The 20146-nt window shown below is 40.1% G+C and overlaps 1 protein-coding gene across 3 annotated transcripts in view; it reads right to left on the minus strand.

The window, feature by feature from the left end:
* TTC7A (tetratricopeptide repeat domain 7A) overlaps window positions 1–20146 on the minus strand; it is a 162214-nt gene that overhangs the window by 119241 nt on the left and 22827 nt on the right. For all 3 annotated transcript variants that reach the window (XM_042892070.1, XM_042892062.1, XM_042892078.1), the window contains 5 exons: window positions 15060–15138; window positions 11842–12002; window positions 11345–11408; window positions 3343–3480; window positions 2842–2925 (listed from right to left, as the gene is read on the minus strand). In XM_042892070.1, coding sequence (XP_042748004.1) covers window positions 2842–2925; window positions 3343–3480; window positions 11345–11408; window positions 11842–12002; window positions 15060–15138 — 526 coding nt within the window. The remainder of the gene's footprint in view (window positions 1–2841; window positions 2926–3342; window positions 3481–11344; window positions 11409–11841; window positions 12003–15059; window positions 15139–20146) is intronic.

Here is a 20146-nt window from a genome sequence, read left to right on the forward strand (position 1 = left end):
AGAAATTTCTGAAGTGGCATGCCTATTTTTATTAAGACACATCCTTTTTAAACTAACGAATAAACTCAAGCATACACACAGTAACAATCTTAGCTGGTTGACTTAACATTCACAGTGATCACTTGTGAAAATCGAGAGCCACCGTTTGGCAATTTTTTGGCTAGTTCAACACAGCACAGAACAGGGGACAAGACAGACCTTCACAGCATTTTTAAGAAGGTCAGATTGTGCAAATCCTAAAAATGTATTTGAAAAAAAAAAAAAGAAAAAAAAAGAAGACCAAGTTCCAGCATTCACAGGTTGGTGGTAAAAGGGTTCCTGTCATGCCCAAGATTTATGAGCACAATTTGCTGTACTGCAGAACAAGTAACACTGCAGGATGTGAGATTTCATTACCAAGAAATAAGATCAGGAATTGGCTGTGACTGAGATAGGTGAAAATAGATCTTTTACCTATAAAACCTCATGTGTGCTCTCCATTCTGCATTCTAGGCAAGCTACACTGTTATCAGCAGTTCTTTCTGCTGCACTGGAGTACTTTCATGTAAATGAAATCTGTTCTGCTATCAAGCTGCAAAGAAGAATAAAAATGTATGCTGTATCTCCCATTAGCAAGATGACGCATTGCAGAGTATACGACAGGAACCCTCAGAGAATACTTGTGGATTAGGAGTGAAATGCTGCACAGGCAAGATTGCTGTGTAAGGGAATCTCCTCTGCCCCATAGGAGGCTCAGAAAATTGAGAGCTTTTATGTTAACAGGCAAGATCAGGCCACTCTACCTTCTAAATATTAGAAGTTCAGGCAAAAAGACATGACATAATAGGATATCTGAAAAGATAGGACAGAGTTACAGAGATATGGATGCTTACGTAGCTCTTTCATGTACACAGTAGCTTCTAGAAAAGCTGAGAAGATATGCAAGTGCATAAGGAGGACAGACTTATCATGCAAATTGTTAGAAGCTAAAGATCAAGCTCCATCTCTCTCATTTACAGACAAGTCTAAGAATAAACCAAAGTTACTCTCTGGATACACTCTCAACTATCAGCAATTAAAATCCAGGTTTGCTCTAGAACAGATGATTCGGGTTACAGCACTGTTTGCCATCAGAAATCGGCTACACAACCTTTAATGGCAATAAACCTTCCAAGTTAAGTCAAGAGAGTTTATGGGTAGATATTATGCCTTCCATCAGTGGGTATCTAGTCATTGTTACCCTGAATATCAACAGATCAGGTATCCAGAGGATTTGGAAAGGCAGAGAGGGCAGCTATGTGCTAGCTCCAGCTGAATGCCCAGGGGAGCTGCACCCAACTTCTATAGCCCTCACCTGACAAAGGCCAACGCGAGGTATTACCACCATGACACCAAGCTTGCTGTTCCACTATTCCTCCAGGAGCTTCATATTTCCGTGTATGTGACTGAGTCAAGCTATCATTTTCCATATCCAACTGTAATCCAGGGTGTTACACAAATCACCAGTGACAAAAGCTCCACACAAGCTCCACAGGCAGTCTTTTCCAGTGTACTGCAATTCATTTTTTTTCTTCCTAATTGGAAACATGAACTTGGGTTGCTGCAACTGGAAGATATCACATCTTATCCTATTCATTACAGACAGAATGAAACACCTCTTCACAAAAACTCTTGAAGATTTGTTTATCTTGGTCTTTTTTTTCCCTCTCCCTTCATGGCTAAATTTTTTTTTTTCCTCTCTCCACAGTGTTCTTAACTATACCCTTAGCCATCCTTGATGCTCTTAATAGACCTTCTCTTGTTGGTCTGCCATTTTCTTAACCCAACAGCTTAAGGCTTCGTCTATGCTCATAAAAAGAAAGGAATCCCTTCAGACATTTTCCACGCTTTACTGTCACTTATAAATTGCAGGATGACAATTTTTTTTGCAAAAGTATTACACTGTGTATTTATCTCCAGCTTTCACTCCAAATACAGTTTCCAATTCTGCTCAAGGCCATGAAAGGCCAAGAGAAGGTATCATGTGGCTCGTGATAGTTAGTTGGTGATCTCTGCCAAGTTCCACCTGAACCACCTATACTCCATGAGCATGCAGTATAAGACTATGCTATAATGGTCTTTTACCACACAGCATTAATCTGCTCACAATTCCTAACAGTTGTAGGTAGAGACTCTCAGCACAAACCAGTTCTTGGTTTTTTTTTTTTAATCACCTACTTTTCCTGCAGGAAATCTCTTCTTTTAAGAAAAGATTTGTACTACCTTTGCCTATCTTTTGCAACCAGACTTCAGACAAATCAGTGGCTTACTGGTAACTTTGACAAATACTACATAAATTTTAAAAAACTTGTGTTGTGACAAAAGTACATGCATTCACACATGCTTTGTTTTTCTACAGAAAAAGCACCAACATATTCTTGAAAATCTTTAAGGTCTCTTCCAGTCCAACTCATGCTATGATCAGATGGAAAAACAACTTAAAGAGACGTTAAGTCAACTGCCCAAAAACACAGAGTTGATTGACTGTGAGACATCAGTAGCCACCTTACGCTAAGAATCTTTACGTTGAAACAGCATGGAATGGAAAGGAATACAGTGCTTTTCAATCCACAGCCATGTGTAAAATCCATTTTCACTCTGATAATGAAGATTAAACACTACATGGAAAGAACAGTACAGGTTATGAAGTGCACACACACGAAGTGCAATCAAAGTCTCAAAGGGGAGCACTGTCCTTTCACATAAACTGTCTGGTGGCGCCTACCCACACAAAACACAATCAAACACATTCAAAAAGATAACCTAGATGCATTCCACTGGAGGAAAAATTGCCATTTTAAAGTCCTTTGATTTCAAATTTACCTTTCCACAAGCCACCATGGACAGGGCAAGCTGGTACCAGAGGTGGAATTCATCAAATGCAAACTTCATGGCTCTCTCCAAGCACTGAGAAACAAACGTTGGAGAAAAGTTATATATTTAAACAACAATAAAAAAAAATCTATCTGTCAAGACTGATGCTTTGGCATGGCTCAGAAATCAAACAAGGAGTGACAACTAGTTGTGGAGAAGGTCAGGTTGTTTTTTTGATGATGACATCATCTTCCTCCTCTTAATTAATGGGGCCTGCCAGCATACAACATCACTTTAAAGTAGGACTGCTTTATTCAAGTGCCTACATAAAAATTAGCTTAATGTCTCAAACAGTTCTGGCCTGTGTGGCTGTAGGTCTGCAGCTGTTTCTACTAATTGTCAAATAGTATGCTTGATTTTTCACCTCCCTGATGAAGAACCAGCAGTTACAGACTACATGGGTCACTCTTGCACATTTCAACTGGAAGTTGAAAGAGAAGCCAGAGGTACCTCAGAAAGCATGACATACTGCCCTCTTCTGCCCAGAGTGATGCTGAGAAGGTCATAGACTTCAGAAGCATCCCGAAAGCTGACAGCACGGTCATCCTGCTGGTCAGGGGCACGGCTGATCACTGCATCCCGGTTTGCCTGGGTACAGATATAAACGGACAGTCAGACATCAATACAGCAACAGAACTGACACCTTCATAAATTCTGCCGATCACCCATAGCATGTCAAGTAAAATCACCAAATTTGGTGTTTTTTTTTTAATTTTTTTTTTTTTAATTAAAAATACACAAAAATAAAGAAGATGTTCCCATGCAGAAGTAGACTTGATTTTTATCCACACTCAAAGTAAACTCAAAAAGACAGCTGCCCATACAGAAAGGATCTGTATGAATACCTCATCTGGTTTGTTTCACAGAATCAGAAAGTTAGAAAACAAACCTAACAGATTAGATTCCCCATAATTAAAAATCCAAAGCTATCCTTAATCTATCACAGAACTGTTTGAGTTGGAAAGGACCATTCAAAGGCCATCTGGTCCAACTCCCCCCCTGCAATGAACAAGGAAACCTACAGCTCCATCAGGTTGCTCACAGCCCCATCCAGCCTGACCTTGAGTGTCCCCAGAGATGGAACATTCATTACCTCTTTGACAACTTGTTCAAATCTGTGTTCTTTATTAATTCAATTGCCTACAATTGTGATGTTCCAAAACATCATACACCATAGACTGAAATTTACCTCAAGATCCCAGCCTCTGCTTTCTGTGGACAATGAGGAAAATCTTAATCCCCGAGTAAAGAGAAAACTCCTTCTATTTTCCAAACATTCAGGCTGGGCTTCACTCAGCCTGCCTGACCTCTGAGAAAGACAGAGCTGTATGCTATTGAGCATGCTGACCACACAGAGACAGCACCTCAGGCATCCCAGCTCAGTGGGGCTCAACGTAAGAAAACATTCAGGTCTGACACCTAAAAGATCAGAAAAATTAGGACACTGCCAACAATTTCACCCAAAGCAAACACAAACAAAACATTCCCTCCCCAAAGCAAGGAGGTTATTTCTTTTTATAGTATGATTAAGCTGTAACAGTATCATCATTACATTATCTGTGTAGTACCCAGTTCCAAGCACTTTATAACAGTTGAAACAGCAAACACAGTTACTGACAACCAAATCACAACCAAGAGCCATACAGTGAATGCATTTAAAGTCAAACTGACAGGTCAGACTCAGTACAGTGTTTGGATCGTGTGCAAAAATTTATACCACCTCTTATAGCAAGAAAAGTGGTTTCTTTCTCATGTTACTGCAAAGGACAATTAGTGATCAAAAAAGATAGTTCAGAACAAGACGTGTGAGACACTGTATAGGACAATGAGAGCAACTTCAAACAGAAAATTCTGCAACCAGTGTGGAGAAGCATGGCTCATCTGTCTTTAACAGATATAACTAAAAAAATGCTCCAGGCTCTGTTTGGATTTAACTCCAAGACACTTAAATAAATAAAATTTTTAAAAGCCTCTTAAAAAAAGCAAAGAAAGAAAGCTTCCGAGATTGCAAGATCACTACTTTAACAAGAGTTAAAGCTTATACAGAACAATTCTCATTGCCATGTGAATTCTCCTATGTATATACAACAGCATTAACATGATTTTCTACATCATTTAAATGATGACTTTTTTTTTGATAGAAAATAGCACCCTTGTGTTCTGTAGTCTGATCGGCCTCCCATTAGAATCAATTATAGCCTGATGCTTTTTTGGGTACCCATCTAGCACCAAGCTACGATTTCTGAGTTGCCGCATTAGCACAAATAGAAAATTAACTAGAACTGGTGAGTGCCCATTAACATCTGCTAGCAGATGTTGGTGCTAGATACAAAAACATGCCCTAATTCCACAATAAGTAGGAATGGGATGTATTACTAGGAGGTAATGTTCTAAAATTGCAGTCATACTGAACATATCGTACACATTGTACTTCACCTAGGCAGTGAGTAGTTAAAAACAACATATGCATAGGCATGACTAATGTTCTTTACAAGGTCATAAACCGTATTTTGTTCCATCTTTTAAATCTCAATGCCACAGAAGGTCTCTACAATCTATCACTCTACTTCCGCATACAAAAGTTGCCACTGAGCAAATTTATCAAGTCACTTCCATCCTCACAATTTGTAATGGTTATGTAAATACTGACCCCATCTCCAATTGCTAATTCCAGCTATTCAAAAATCAAGAAACCCTTATGTTAATGCAGAGCTGTTTATAGAACATCAAATCTCACAACAAACTGATGCATTAGTAGTAGAAAGAGCATGGATTGTGTACGAATAAGATAAACCATCATCCCGAGGCTCAGGGTACCATTTACCTTTGCAGTGTTACATACAGGAGGGAAGAGGAGGGAAGTGTGAATCAATACTTCCTGAAATCCCCCAGAAAAATGCAAATATTTCTTTGGCTTCTAAAGATGATGGGTGCTGTCATTGTAGCACCATTTTTCCTGTCTTTGTTTATGTTTGTGTAAACATCACTGGGGCAGCCAGAAATCCTGACAGTCACTGGTCAACACAGGTGCAAGCCATTTCCATCATCGCTATTTTAACACCCATGTTTCTGCTCTTTACACTAATTTGCCTGAACACAACTGGAAAAAGGGTTATTTGTCCAACACTGATCTCTAAATAGAGCATCGGTAAGCAACAATTCCCTGATTTGTCCCACTGCATTATTTTCTCCTCCACTCTAAACAGAATCAGAAGAGCTACAAATACATTTTTGACACCCCCATGTGTGATTCTTCCCTTTACCACTGTCACACAGATGTGCCTCACTGCACACAGGCAGGATGGAGAGCTGGTGAGTCATGCTGGCAGAAGAGACCCTCTGTAAGAACGTGTAGGATGGAGAAGGTCGCTACCAGCAGGACTGACTTGTATTCACAGAGGAAAATATAAAATCAATCCCACTCTATCTGGGGTAACACGGCAACCCAGTGATGAACTGTGCTTGCATATTTTGGGATTCAATACAGACACAACACCAACAACAGCAAGCACCCTCCCAGCAGTGGCAGGATGCATGCACCCAAGAGGGCTTGCAGCTGGTGCCACAAGCTCACACAGCTTACCCCATGATGGTGTCTCTGGCCCAGCACAGGCACTCCAGCTGCACAGACCCAGCCAGGTTACAGCAGGGAATGTCTGCTTTGATGCAGATCAGCAATTGGCCTATACAGTCCTGCTGAGCTGTGGACAGCTTGCATCTTCATACCCACATATACAGCACATCTGCACCAGGACAACCCACCTATCCACAGGGATTTGCTGTACGTCACTGACATTGCCGTGCCACAGCCACGTGATAACTGCAGCTTATTTATGGTATGTTTATTACATGTATCTGTAGAGAGGAAAAGGCCCACAGCAAATCCAAACAGCCATTACTTCAGCAGTTATTACACACGCACATTTATGCTGCAGAAAATCGAATTTTACCACAGTACAGAGATATGCTTCTTAATAAAACATCAAGCAGTCATATGCATCTCAGTAGAGCATATTCCATGTAGCAGTCCCTTCACACTACAATTAGCTATGAAGTATCCTTTAATTGCTCTCTTTGAAAGATGGCTCCCCCTGCTTTGTTTCAAATAAGAAAAAGAAAGCAATTAAAATCTTTAATGAGTGCCTGCTGCCTGCCCCTTAATTCATGGGCATTCTAATGTTCAACTTGTGTCTTTTCAAAAGAGACATAATTGCCAGATCCACTGCAACCCATCTATACAGAACTGCAGCATGTTCTACAGTGTACTGTAATAATGTAATTGGTGTGACTCAATACTAACATTAAGAGAGGAAAAACAAATGCTATGTGTGTAAGACTGACAACAAGGCTTTAAAATCATGCAGTTGATGCTTCTGCTAAGAGATGGGAAATACTCAGCCCACATCCTTTGGGTCTTCATTCAGGCTGCTTTGCCTGTACTGCCAACAAAGTGAATGAACTCCTTGCAGTGGCATAGACTCATTCAGATGTAAAAAGCTGCTGAATTCCCATCTTACATTACTGATGATCTCTATGCAGCACTTGAAGACACAAAGAAAATGCTCGAGGTTGACCACAAGGCTGTTGTGAGAACGGGAAGCAGGCAGAATAAGGAGGAAATACTAAACCCCAACCACTCCCACATCTGCTCAGACTGAGATACCACAACTTGCTCGATTTTAGAGCAGCAGCTCAGAGAATGAAAACTTACTGCCTGTACGAACCACGTGGCATCTGTCTCATTTCTGGTAGGCAACAGCCTGTAGATTAAAAGATCACATTAACTGTCTCAGCTAAAAAGCCCACAAATACAAAGAGGCTGGAAGGCTGAGTTTCTCACCCACAGTACAAACACAGCAGAGCATGGTAAAGGACTTGGTTTGTATGAGTAGCAACTTCAATTAAAATGAGTAACTCCATTTCTATCAAGGAGGCACAACACAGCCATAAAGACAAAGCAAGCAAGGAACAAACAGAACAGGCAATCCTGTCCCCAGTTTTTTCCTTCATCTGCTATAGTCAAAGATCCTCAAAGAAATACATGACTGCCCAGTTGCATCACTGAGCTTGGAACCATAATAAAAAAAAGAAGGAAAGGAAAGAAAGGTTCCATAAAGGCAATAAGTTTTTTCTCTTTCAGTTGTGGGATGCTATTATTTTATAAAGTAAGGATCTGCAGAGCTAATACATTTTAATTGTTTCTGTGTTTAAATATAAATGTGTTGAAACTTACTCCTTTAAAGGCATGCTGAGAACCATGAGATTGCTCTCACCAGCAAAAAGAACAGGACAAGTCCCAATATCTTACTTCCCCCCTCACCATCTGATCTGCGTTCTCAGGCTTTCCAAGGTCAAATAGCTTTTAGGGATTCAAATCAGAGGTAAGATGGCGATGACATTTCTGATCTTTGTTACACAGGAACAGAATTTATCAGTTTTGGACACAAGGAGCTTCATTTCCAGTATGACTGTAGTGAACACAGAATCAAAAAGATTTTTAAAAAAGTCACATTATTTGGTATGTTTGGTGGACCGCACCAGCCAGAGTCCCTAGCTGTAAGAGACAGCATTGCCAAGGCCCAAATAAAGGATTCAAGACTGTATTTTAGACCTCTGATTCAAGAAGGGAAGATTTCTAAATACAAATCAAGAACTTATTTTGGTTTGGTTTTGTTTTTTAAACTTAAAAAATACACACTAAAAGGAATAGAAAGCGTTCCATTCCATGTTCTGAGAAACTTCAAGCTGATCTTAAGGGGCAGCACAACCAACAACACTTCTGAGAACAGACACTGAAACAAACAGAACGGTGGTTAAGAATCAGTACTGCCAAACCTCCCCTGCTGCCTCCAGCAGCACAACAGCCCCAGTGTGCTGACAGGACCAGCAGAACCAGCACCTCTCCCACCCACCATGGGGGCAAGGAACCGTGTCCAGCTCTGGCATGCACTCAGCCCTCCCAGAGACAGTGCCATTGGGTTTGATGGGTTAAACACAGGCAGAAATGGGGCTGGCAGTTTAAAAATAGGATGGCCCGTTTTTCCAGTGCATAACTAGAACCCATCATTCTAATGCAGCCTGAGCTTGTGAGAGCCAGCAGAAGCTGGCCTCCTCCCAGGTTAGAGGGAGTGCATTTTTCTCCTCTCGCAAACAGCCCATCCATCCAAACCATTGCTCAGGCTGTGCATAAGGAATGAGAACCTAGCCACAAGGCCTCCAACGCCCCTACAGACAGCCCTGACTGTGGTACTCTTGAGGATACCCGATTTGTTTCACCAGGTTCCTCCACGAGAGCTCCACAGCCAGCCATGGCAGCTAAATAATAGCTGGCACAAAGGATGAGCATGTGCCAAACCCAATAACTGGATGCTTTTCATTGTTTACTGAGATGTCTTTGCTTGGGGAAACAGGTTCCTGTTATCAAAAGAACAGACAGAATACAGGAGGCAACTAAGAAAAGGGCCACGAGGAAAAAGCTTTTCCTGCAAGTGTTAAAACACATTCTGGAACATTTTTAAGACTATGGAAGAGTCTACTACACTGCTAGATTTTTACATATTTAGGCTCTAAGTGAGCAAAACACTGAAGGAGCACTTTATTAACACTTTAGAAGATACTCTCATTTCATTCCACCAGAATATGCAAGGCTACACCCTTCAAAAGCAATGGAAGTAGAGGCAAAGAAGCAAGAAGCACGGTGTCACAAGCTGAAACCCAGCACCACTAAGAGTCAGAGAAGGTTTTTTGGACAGTAGGATGAGGCTTACAACACCCTAAATGCATTTTCTTTCAGCCAGTTTCTCACATATGTACACTGTGGTTCTCTAATGATCAACATTCTTGCACAGGACATGTCTTTGTTCCATGCCCCCTTCATGTGCTGACACATTCTCAGTCACTCCTTCCCACGTTGTCCCACTTAGCTCTTTTTGGAGTGGCTAAAATCAGAAACGAGTAGGTCCAACAGCCCTTGGTGTTACAGTCCAGCAAAAGAATGATGGTGACATGGCTGCTCTTTTTTCCTTCTGATTTGTAAAGTGACAAAAGTAGTGTTCTGGTGATTTTTGCTCTGATAGAGCAATCAAAGTGTCAGAGAAGCTGGATAGCTCCAAACAGGTTAACTTCAGTGTACAACTTCTGTTTAATTTTAAGAGGTTCTTAACGGTAAAACTGTAAAACCAAAAGAACAACCAATCCAGCCAATATGTAGGATTACCAATCATGTTGCTTACAGGCTCACAGAACCATATCATTATTACTTGCCACGAATACTCCCTGCAGGAAGGAATGTGTTTTATTTGGTTGTTAACATTATATCGCAAGGGAGACCTTGAATGGAAATCTTATTCTCGTTAACTTATTTTTTGTAAGCTTCAGCAAATTCAAAACCTAAAAATAAATAAACAAATAAATAAATCAAAACCAACACATCTCCAGACAAACCTGTACATGAGAAAATTCACTAGCTTACAACAAAACAGTGTAATGGAAAAAACACCTCATTATATAATGAATTAAGCAAAATTTCTTCTTCCACAGCAGTAGAAACAATAAACTAAGCAGTTAAAATGATAAGCCAATGGCAACCTACTGTTAACTCAAGAGGAAGGTGGATACTCAGATGTTCTATTCCCCAAAAACAGTCTGTTATCGTTCCTGTGCTGCTCTACCACAGACCTTTGTTTATTTAAGGACATTTTGTGCAGCAGATCAAAATGCTTTGCATCTATCTCCAGACAGTTCCTATAAGACAGTACTTAAATACAAGCATACTTATTTAATCTTGAAGTCAGCACAGCAATCCAGACTCTATCAACAGTATTTTCATACTGCTTCATCCATAACAGTTATAAGATCAGTTCATCATTTTGCATACTACTGGATAACACAGAGATAACCTGTATTCCCCTCAGCAGAACAAGACTATAGTGCTCAAGAGCCCATATGATTGCTCAACTGCAAGCCCAGCCCTAGCGATGGCTGCAGCAGTCAGTATTATTGCTGCTCCAAATCCTCCTCCTACATGGATCAGCCCAGACAAGCCACACTGACACGAGCTCTTCTGATTTTAACAGAAGTGTAGCACTGCACTTGGCATGCTACAAGACCCAGGTCTAGCCGTCTCTATGTTAATTACAAAAAGCCCTTCCTAACTGCAGAAAAAGCCCTTGAAAAAGTAAAGCAGAGGCACTGTAGAGAAACTGCATGCAGCTATGCTGAACACAGGCATTTCCTTTTCTTGATAATTCTGCAAATCCTTCACTGAAGTTTCACTTAATAGAAGTGATATCACCAGTAAAGGAAGAAATGGCATTTCCTGTTAATATAGTAGAGTCCTCATTTCTCTTTATTTAGGGAAGATTCTGTACACAAAATCAACCAGAAGACTTGACATGGAAATTCTAGATATTCTTTTTGAGCTATCAATATTACAAACTGCTTTTTTGCTTACCATGGATTCACTGATTAAGAGGAGAAGCAGAGCCTCTTCTACGTTGTCCTGAGGGCAGTAAACACTGAAAGACAGAACACATTTTTCTGAAGAAGGTCAAGAATTATCCTATCAGCCTCCCCTTCTCATTTCACAAGAGGAGCAGTAACTTGAAACATCTCATACATAATTCATTTGTTAGGTAATACCTTCTTTTGCAGGTTTACACAATTAAAAGCTCTGAAACATATCCAAGATGAGCTATTTCGAACCATAAATAGATTATTTCCACTTCTCAGCAAAGACAGCTATTTGGTTGGATTTTCTACCTTCACGTGGAAAAAAATCAAATACTCCAGGGTTAATGCTTTATTTTTCCAGCAGGCTTCTTGATAAGAAGTCAAAAACAAGAACTCCCAAAGCTACTACATCAATCAGTGACATAATTAGCAATACTGTAGTGCGTTCAAACATCCTCTCTTCCTTCTGTCAATAATCCAAAATTAAAAAATGCTTACTTCTCTTCTGTGTATAGCTCAGGCTTCCGACAAAGCAGATTGCTAATGTAAGACTGATCTTCCTTGTTCATGAACTCAGGGAGAGGATCAGATAAAGGGCTCCAGTAACAGTCTTCACTCAAGGAATGGAGAAGCACTTGGCCTAGCTGTTTGGCCGCAGTCTAGAGATCAGTAAACAGAGAAAGATGCATTAGTGAAGCCTTCACACACACCCCACACACCTAACAACCATACACATATCACAAAGGCCTAACAACAAGGGACAAGTTAGAGAATGAAGACAACTGACTGCCACACAGACTGCTGAGAGTCTCACAAATGTAACTACGTTTGAGTATAATGGCACTCCAATGCTTTTGCAGCACCAAGATTTTGTGAGCGAATCTCAGCCCAGGGGTTTAAAAGAGCAAGCATTCAGCTGTTGGTGTAAATGCAGCTCTTTATAGCCTCATCTCAGTATTATTTGTCCCTCTCTTTTGTTGTTGATGTAATAGTGGCAAGAAGAGAAAAGATTAGGAACTTTACATCGAGACTGCAATGTCACATGCCCTCGTTTGACCATTGAGTGTCCTCAAATACTTGCCTTCTAGTTCATATCTATTACCTGTCAAGTTGAGCCCAAAAGGCAGCCAGCTAACTCGACTTTGTGAAACTGTCTTTGGCATTTGTCTCTGTTTAGACTCATCCAATAAACCCCTAATTATTTTTTTTTCCCCAGTGTAAATAGATAAGCATGCTAACAAGTGCAGAAATCAAAACAAGGGGTATCTTCTGGGAATTTCAGTAGCATGGTGCTCTACACCACAGCAAACACAGCACAGAACTGAGGTAGACTGAAACTTCAGCCCTCCTGTCCTAACACCAGTAAACATTTTTTAACTTTTCTTTGACTGCTGCATATTTATTTTCTATGCTATTTATGTGCTATGAGATGGTATGAGCCTGCCAAAAGTCATTCTCTTTTAAATACCAGAGTAAGTATGATTGATAAACTGAAACATTACTCCACTTGAGCTGTTGTATCTGTAGGATTAAATAAATCACCCTGAGTTTAAAGAAAATCCATGTGATCAGATTCAGAAAAATAACTTATTTTGATGCAAGATTCTTTATTTTTATCTGCCTCACCACACATGAAATCTGAGTTAGTCTAAAATGCAGCCACACTAGAACATACTGTCCTTTCAACATCAGATAAAGACAGGTTTCACAGCTGTATCTAGCAAATGGCAAACTGATTTGGATGTACGGCAGTGCCTTAAAGAAATATTGTCACACACAACTCCCTGGAAACCCTGAGACCTTCCCCACACTCCTACTGACAACCTACAGAAAGCCTTCTGTTTCTAAGCTTTTCTATGCTTTTTATAGCAAGCAACCACAGGCAAAATGGCTGAGGGCACTGCAACATTAGCCAGTACCATTTTTTGTCTCAGTGTGTAATTATTTAGTCAGTTTTACCCCAAGGAGCCAACTCTCCTGTATTTTTTCCTACAGCCTTAGAATGGAGGGAAGAGTATTATGCCAGCAACAGAAAGATCTTTACTGTTTCACACAAAAGAAGCAGTACAGTTTGTGATAAGCCTTTCAAAAGGAAAGAACCACATACTTGCATTTTCTTTGATTTTAACATACAGTACAGTAGCTGTGTAAATTAGCTTCACTCCTGTTTTGAATAAGACCAAACAAACCAGAACAGGCCAAGACTGTGATTTATGTTATTACTGCCTTTGGCTAAAAAAAGCATCATTATGCTTAAAGAACACTGTGATCCCACAAATTAGGAAAAAGAAAATTGTGTTTCATTTTCATGCATGAAAAATTTGTTTAATTAAGCACATTCTTCCCTTTGCCCTCTTGACAGCTTTTCAAAACTAAACAAGAAAATGAAAACACAACTTCCAGTAAAATGGAAATCCCAGGAAAAACTACTGGATGGACATCTTCAAATTTCCCCTTAAGGAATAACATTCTTCCCCAAGGGTGTTGTATAGCTCTCTGCCGTTGCATTGGGACAGGAGCAGTTGAGTATCACATTCTGTCACAGTATAAGAACAGCAGATGGTTACGTTCATTTCAGCATAGCAATAAAGCAGATGAGCAAAAAAAAATCCCCTGAGTCCTGATCTCACTCTGGGAAAGGATGTGACCATTTGAGCGTGACAATTAAGTCACCTTTTCTAATTCCCTGCACCAACTTTGGTGTGTGCATCTGCATTCTTGACTATGCAGGGAAGGTGATCTGAAGGCAACCAGAAGATACAGTTCTAGAACAAAAAGTTCCAAAATAGACAAATGTGAGAAACCTAAGCAAAAATGCCCTCAGGATACCCTTTCTGTCCGGGGTTTCATTTCAACTCTGCATTTGTATGTGAAGAAGACACACGTAGATCAGTCCCATTCACTGGAACCCAGTGCTCCCCATCTTCAAAATGTTAAGCAAAACACAGAGAAAGCTGAACAAAACACAAAACAAGTTTAGCCATATTAGTGCAATGCTTCTAAGGCTGCAAACTTCTCATTCACGTTCAGGACTGCTATTCTCCATGCTTGATTTCATCACATCCTGAGTAACTTCATGACAAAATTTCTTAAAGTGGAGGTAGGAAAGAACCATCTAAGTTAAACTACCCAATTAATGAGGCACACAACTTTCTCTACAATTTCTTTATCAGAAGTACTCAGGATTTACAAGATATGGAACAACAACACAAAAAATAACACTCACTCTGCACTACATTGTATCGAAGTGAGTTTTATATGAGGAACACAGAAGCACTTTAGTCTAAAAAAAGCGCTGTTTATTTGTTGCAAAAGCTAGAAGTACTTAATGCTGCTACATGCAAATCTGAAAAGCTGTGCATGCACGCGTTGACAAAAGAGACAAAGAAAACAAGGGACAGCACTGTCAAACTAAATTCATTCCTATTCCTATTTAAACCACAGTCAAAAAAAGTACTGCAAGGGGAAAAAAAAGAAAAAGGAGAGAGTGAGAGAAAAGTAACCCATATGTCCAGACCTGAGGGCTCAGAGGTTTAGATTAGATAACACTTTGAAGTGCATCACTACAAATATAATTCCCAGAAGTATTAAAACAAACAAAAAATTCCAAGCAGTCAAGTGAAGAAAATTTTTTGTCCTACTGCAATGGTTAAGAAACAGAATTCCTTGCACAGCACATTACACCCACCTTCCCTTCTCCCGTTCATTCCCCTTACCATTTTGAAGGTCTGAGTAGCTTTTGTTTCCACAGTCCGTAATACTTCTCGCAGACTCCTCATTCCCTTCACAATATCGCTAAGGAGAAGGCAGAAAAAAAAACACCATGAAACAAAAAGCAAATGCAAACCAGCAATGAATGAAAGGAAATATTTTGATGGTGCACCCAAAGGTGGTCAACACACTTGACATTCACAGAAGGCAAGAAAGGAACCCCTCACACCAAGTGTGCGGCACTGAGACGAGTCACTCTGAGGCAGAGGACAATGGCACCAAGTGAGGCAGTGACTGTAGCATGCCTGCTCCAGATGGCTTCCTCAGAGAAGATCACATTCGCATTTGAGTAACAGAGGACACATTTGGAAGCTTTTCATAGTTCGTATTTATAAAGCGGATGCTGCTTCTTAAAAGCATCCACATCTCCTCTTCACACACTCAGACTGGACTGGTATGAATTATACTGAGCTTACATGATTTAAACGACGATGACTTTCAGGTGGTACTTAAGCATCTTGTGTCTGGTAGTCAAGACACATAATGAAATTACAGTAGTTTAAAGAGTTTATTGTCCAGTAGCTGAGTAGCTGACTGCAAGCACAGCTTAACCTCCAGTGAAAGAGGGCTAGGCTGGAAAAAAAAAATCTTCACATTACTATGCATACACCATTAGCAATTAAACCAGCCTAGTCACCAAATGATATCTTAACCATGTGCCTGAGTGCTGAAAGAGATGGAGAGAGGAACAGTTAAACACTGGACATATCAGCACCTGAAGCTTGTAAGCTCCTCCAGGTTAAGAACGTGGCCTTACCACCACAGTAACAAAACAGCTTAGCTCACTTTCACTGAAAGCTGGTAGCTACACAAAGAAATACAAGCCAACAGAAAAGGAGCAATGCTGCCCTGAATTAAAGACATTCAGACAGCAGTAGTTCTGGTATATTAAATTGCCACTTCAACTTATTCCAGGAAAATCTTCTGTGCAGGCAGCATCTTGGTTTTGTTAAAAAGCCACACACCATAACAACCACCTCTGTGAATCAGTTTAAATTTTGAAGGTAATTACACAGATTGTGTTTCATGCACTGCAAATCTTCTTGTGCTCTAAAATCAATGGTAAACATTTGAAGAAACATTGCAAAATATTTTCTGGGAAAAAAATAAATTAAGTTGATGCTGTTTGTCTTAAGACTTGGCTACATGAAATGCCACCCTAAGGCCTACAGTCGTCAAGTCACACAACGCAAATGTGTGTGGCCTTCCTGTCAACCAAGTTTAATCTTCAAGTTTTAAACTCAGAGAAAAGACTTCTGAAAACTATCCAGTTGAGGGCAATCTACAGACATGCAAAGAGACAAGATTAAAAAATAATGCAAGTTTTACCAGATGCCATCTCTTCTTTTTTCTCTTTCCACTCTCCCCTAAGTAAAAGATGTTCTCAGCTTCGGATGGAAAACTTCCTTGAGGAAGTTTTTGTAAGCTGGACGTTAAAGCTTCAGCAAATGTTCCAAACAAAGAGCCAAGGTACCTGGTGCATTTTGTGGGTTTGGGGAAGAATACTCACACATACATGCACTTCTGAATCTTAAACTAAGGAAAGCAATTAGATACGTGGTGATGTTCACACACAAGCAGTCACACCAAAGCCAACAGAATCATTCACAGGCTATTTTATGCTGAAGAGTCAAAAAGACATTTCCCCGGTTGAACAGAAAGCACCTGGTCCCCTCAGTTACTTAAAACACATGGGCCATTCCTGTGCTTCCTTGGGCTCCTTAAGAGGCTCAGAAGAAGAAAAAGGCTGTACATGACATTTCCATGACATTTTCAAGAATGCATATGTTTAGATTTCTTGTTATGATAATCGTATTTGTCTTAAAAGCATCAATGAATTCCATTCACTAGTAACAGAAAGAACATTAGTGATCATTTACAAAGCCAATTAATTCCACATTTGGCTTTTAGTTAGAGACTGAAAACCTAGAGAATGTGCTAAAAAACAGACTGTTTTCCTCAGAACATTACAGAATTGTTTAACTTCCAGCTTTTAGACAAGGCCATAAACAGTGTCGACGCCTCACAGGAGGACCATCCTGTTCTGAACTGATGGGGAAAGGAAGAGTAAGGAATATGAACCTGAGGCAAATGAAGGAAAAAACGGGAAGCTCTGGCCCTTCCACAGATCTTTGGGGCTGAACACAGACCATAAGACAAACACCAAAAACATCTTCACAGGGGTAGCAGCACATGGCAGACAGCTGCAAGAGGCAGCCTGCACCTACCACGGCCAGACAGAGACATGGTGGTCAGCCTCTCTGAGAACACCCGCTCCAAGCTCTTAACTCTGAAACATACAAAGCATGTGACAGCAATACCAGTTGTACAGGTCTAAGGCTTTGCTTTTATGTTCTGAATGCTATTGAATATTATTGAGAAGTCACAAGAGACGGAGCACACCTGCCAGCAGCTGGCAAATCCACCTCACTGAGGGAGCTCCCCTTTCCACTCCAAGGCACTGGAAGGCCAAGAAGCACAGGCTTCACTTTAAGCATGAATACTACTGATAACAATAACCAACTTACAGCTCTGTTAACAGAAGCCTTTCACATACAAAGCATGCAAATAATGAGATTTTTGAAAATAGAACCTGAAGAATACAAAAAAGAAGAGTAGGTCTTTGAACAGCAGTAAGTATATGCAGACGAGTGGATGAGGATGTAATCAATAGCCCTTGGCAATCCATTGCAAATCCACTTGATCTTGTCTAGATCAGGAACTAAAAAATCTCGATCACCTCATGACTTCAACAGACTACCTGGAAATCCCAGGTACTGTTGGTTCAAATCAAGGCATCGTAAGTCAACATTAGATCATGGAAATAATGAGTTGAAAGATTCTGTAGGCTCCTACTGCACTGCTAAAATGCCACAGAAATTAAAAAAAAAAAAAAAAGAAAAACCTGAAAGAAACAGCACCTGGCCATTAAATGAACTGCTGTGGTTTTAGCCACAAAGGTGGTAAGAGAGATACTTTAAAAGTCATGATGAAACGTGCTTTAGAATTCAAGTACAGCTAATTTAATAAAGAGGAACGCAGAAAATCATCAGTGTAAACAGTAACTGAGAGCACATTGAGTAATGACTCAGTCCAGCATGGAATGAAAATCTGTGCTTTTTGTTTTGTTTTTGCTGCTGTGGTTTTTTGTTCTCTATGGATTGTTTTTTTGGTTGTTTTTGCTTTGTTTTTTTGTTTGTTTGTTGTAGAAATACCCTCATTAATATAGGGTAATTACCAGATGTGAATGGAAATAGTCATGTCACTTTTATGTCACATTATTTAGTTAACACTACACAAAATTTTAAGGCAAGAAAATTAAGAAATACATTGTTTTCTGTGCAAAATCACTGGAAAAAAAATACAGATAATGAGCCCAAGTGGACCCCAAAAGATCATGTTCTTATCCCCATTTAGTAACTGAAAATAGCCACTAACAAATGGAAGAGATTATCTGGAGATGGCTACATGGCAGTTTGCAGAGTCACTTGTCCAATGGAAAGCACACAAAAAGTGGGAATACCATGCCCACTATGAAGTGAAGCTCCTTCTACATCTCTCCCAGCTTTCTAAGAATTCATACTCTCTCTTTAAACAGCAGCTCATGCACAGGCATAAAAAGTATTCAAAGGACTAGACCTCAGATTCTTATGAAAGATACAAGACAACTAACTACAACAAATCACTTTAGTGTTTCCCAATGTCAACCTGTCAAACCAGCTAGGCTCAAAAAAACCACCAAAATAAACAAACAAAAAAACCACAGCCCCAAATCCCAAACTAACCAACCAACTAAAGAAAAAAGCTTGGCACTTATCTAGGTCGGCTGCTCCAAAAGCAATGTCTCATATTTATTCCCATGGAAACTACAACCAATACAAAGAACACAAAAGCACTACTTGATAAAGCATACTCTCAGCTACAAATCTTTTTTTTTTTTGGTCAGCAATGAGTAAGAGTCTGCATGCCACACTCATAAAAATCTGCAGCAGTGTCTGGACTCCATAAACATTCAGCAAGCATCGATGAAATGTCAGTGGGTACCATTTTTACTTCATGGAGGAATTTACTGACGCAGTTTTGCTTCAGACACACTTCCATGTCAAACACCATTGTGTCAGACTGCCTTTCTGCTGCCATCTATCACGCAGCAACAACATGTAATGGCAAAGTGGCAGGAAGGTTCTACAGATACTGCTGTACCACCAACATTCACCTCTGAGATCATGAGCCAACATAATAAAATAAGAGGCATTAGTTTCAGAGCAGCCTTCATAGACTCATCTAGTAGGCAGTAAGACTCACTTGTGAATTAACAGCTGCAGTGTCCTAAGCTTCCTGTATTAGGTGCTAGACTGGGAGGACTGAAGAAGGGATAAATGACAAGCAAACCCACACAAATTCCTCAGAAAAAGATTAATATTCTGGCAAAAATTTTGTTTGATTGTACTGTAACACTAACACATACATGAAGTTACTCTTTCCAAGTGCCCTTGCAACAGAAGCCTGTAACATTTCAAAAAATGGAACTGAGGGCTCTGCAAAAATGACAGGAAAAGATAAAAAGAAAGAACTGCATAAGCTTTCCCTAGCAGGCAATTTCATCAGGGCTTTCCAAAGTATCTCAGGTCCCTAGCATGAGGGATCATAAGGAAATCTGATTTTTACTAAGCTCTTAATGGTTTTCTGAAAAGTAAGTATTATTTTCAGAAGCACACAGAGCTTCCAAAACCATCACTTTCTCTGGAACGCCCTGACGTTTTGATTTCCTTTGCCTTTGCTACTCCATGCATACTTCAAATACCATTAGAAGAGTCACACAGAAATAACTGTTACTTCATACAGATGAATCCTATTTGCAACTGCAGCAGATGCGCTTTCAGCAACACAGCATTTCTAAGTTAGCGTCCATTAAGAGGGAAAAGAATAGCCACAGCTGTAGGACCTGCTGACCCTCACAGCTTGCTCCTTAGCACCACGCACCTTTGTTTTGCATGGGTGCATGTGAGTGAGGAAGGTGCCTTCTTTTTAA

This window comes from Lagopus leucura, unplaced genomic scaffold (assembly GCF_019238085.1).
Source record: "Lagopus leucura isolate 7727_CA_CO unplaced genomic scaffold, USGS_WTPT01 Super-Scaffold_73, whole genome shotgun sequence".
Lineage (NCBI taxonomy): Eukaryota > Metazoa > Chordata > Aves > Galliformes > Phasianidae > Lagopus > Lagopus leucura.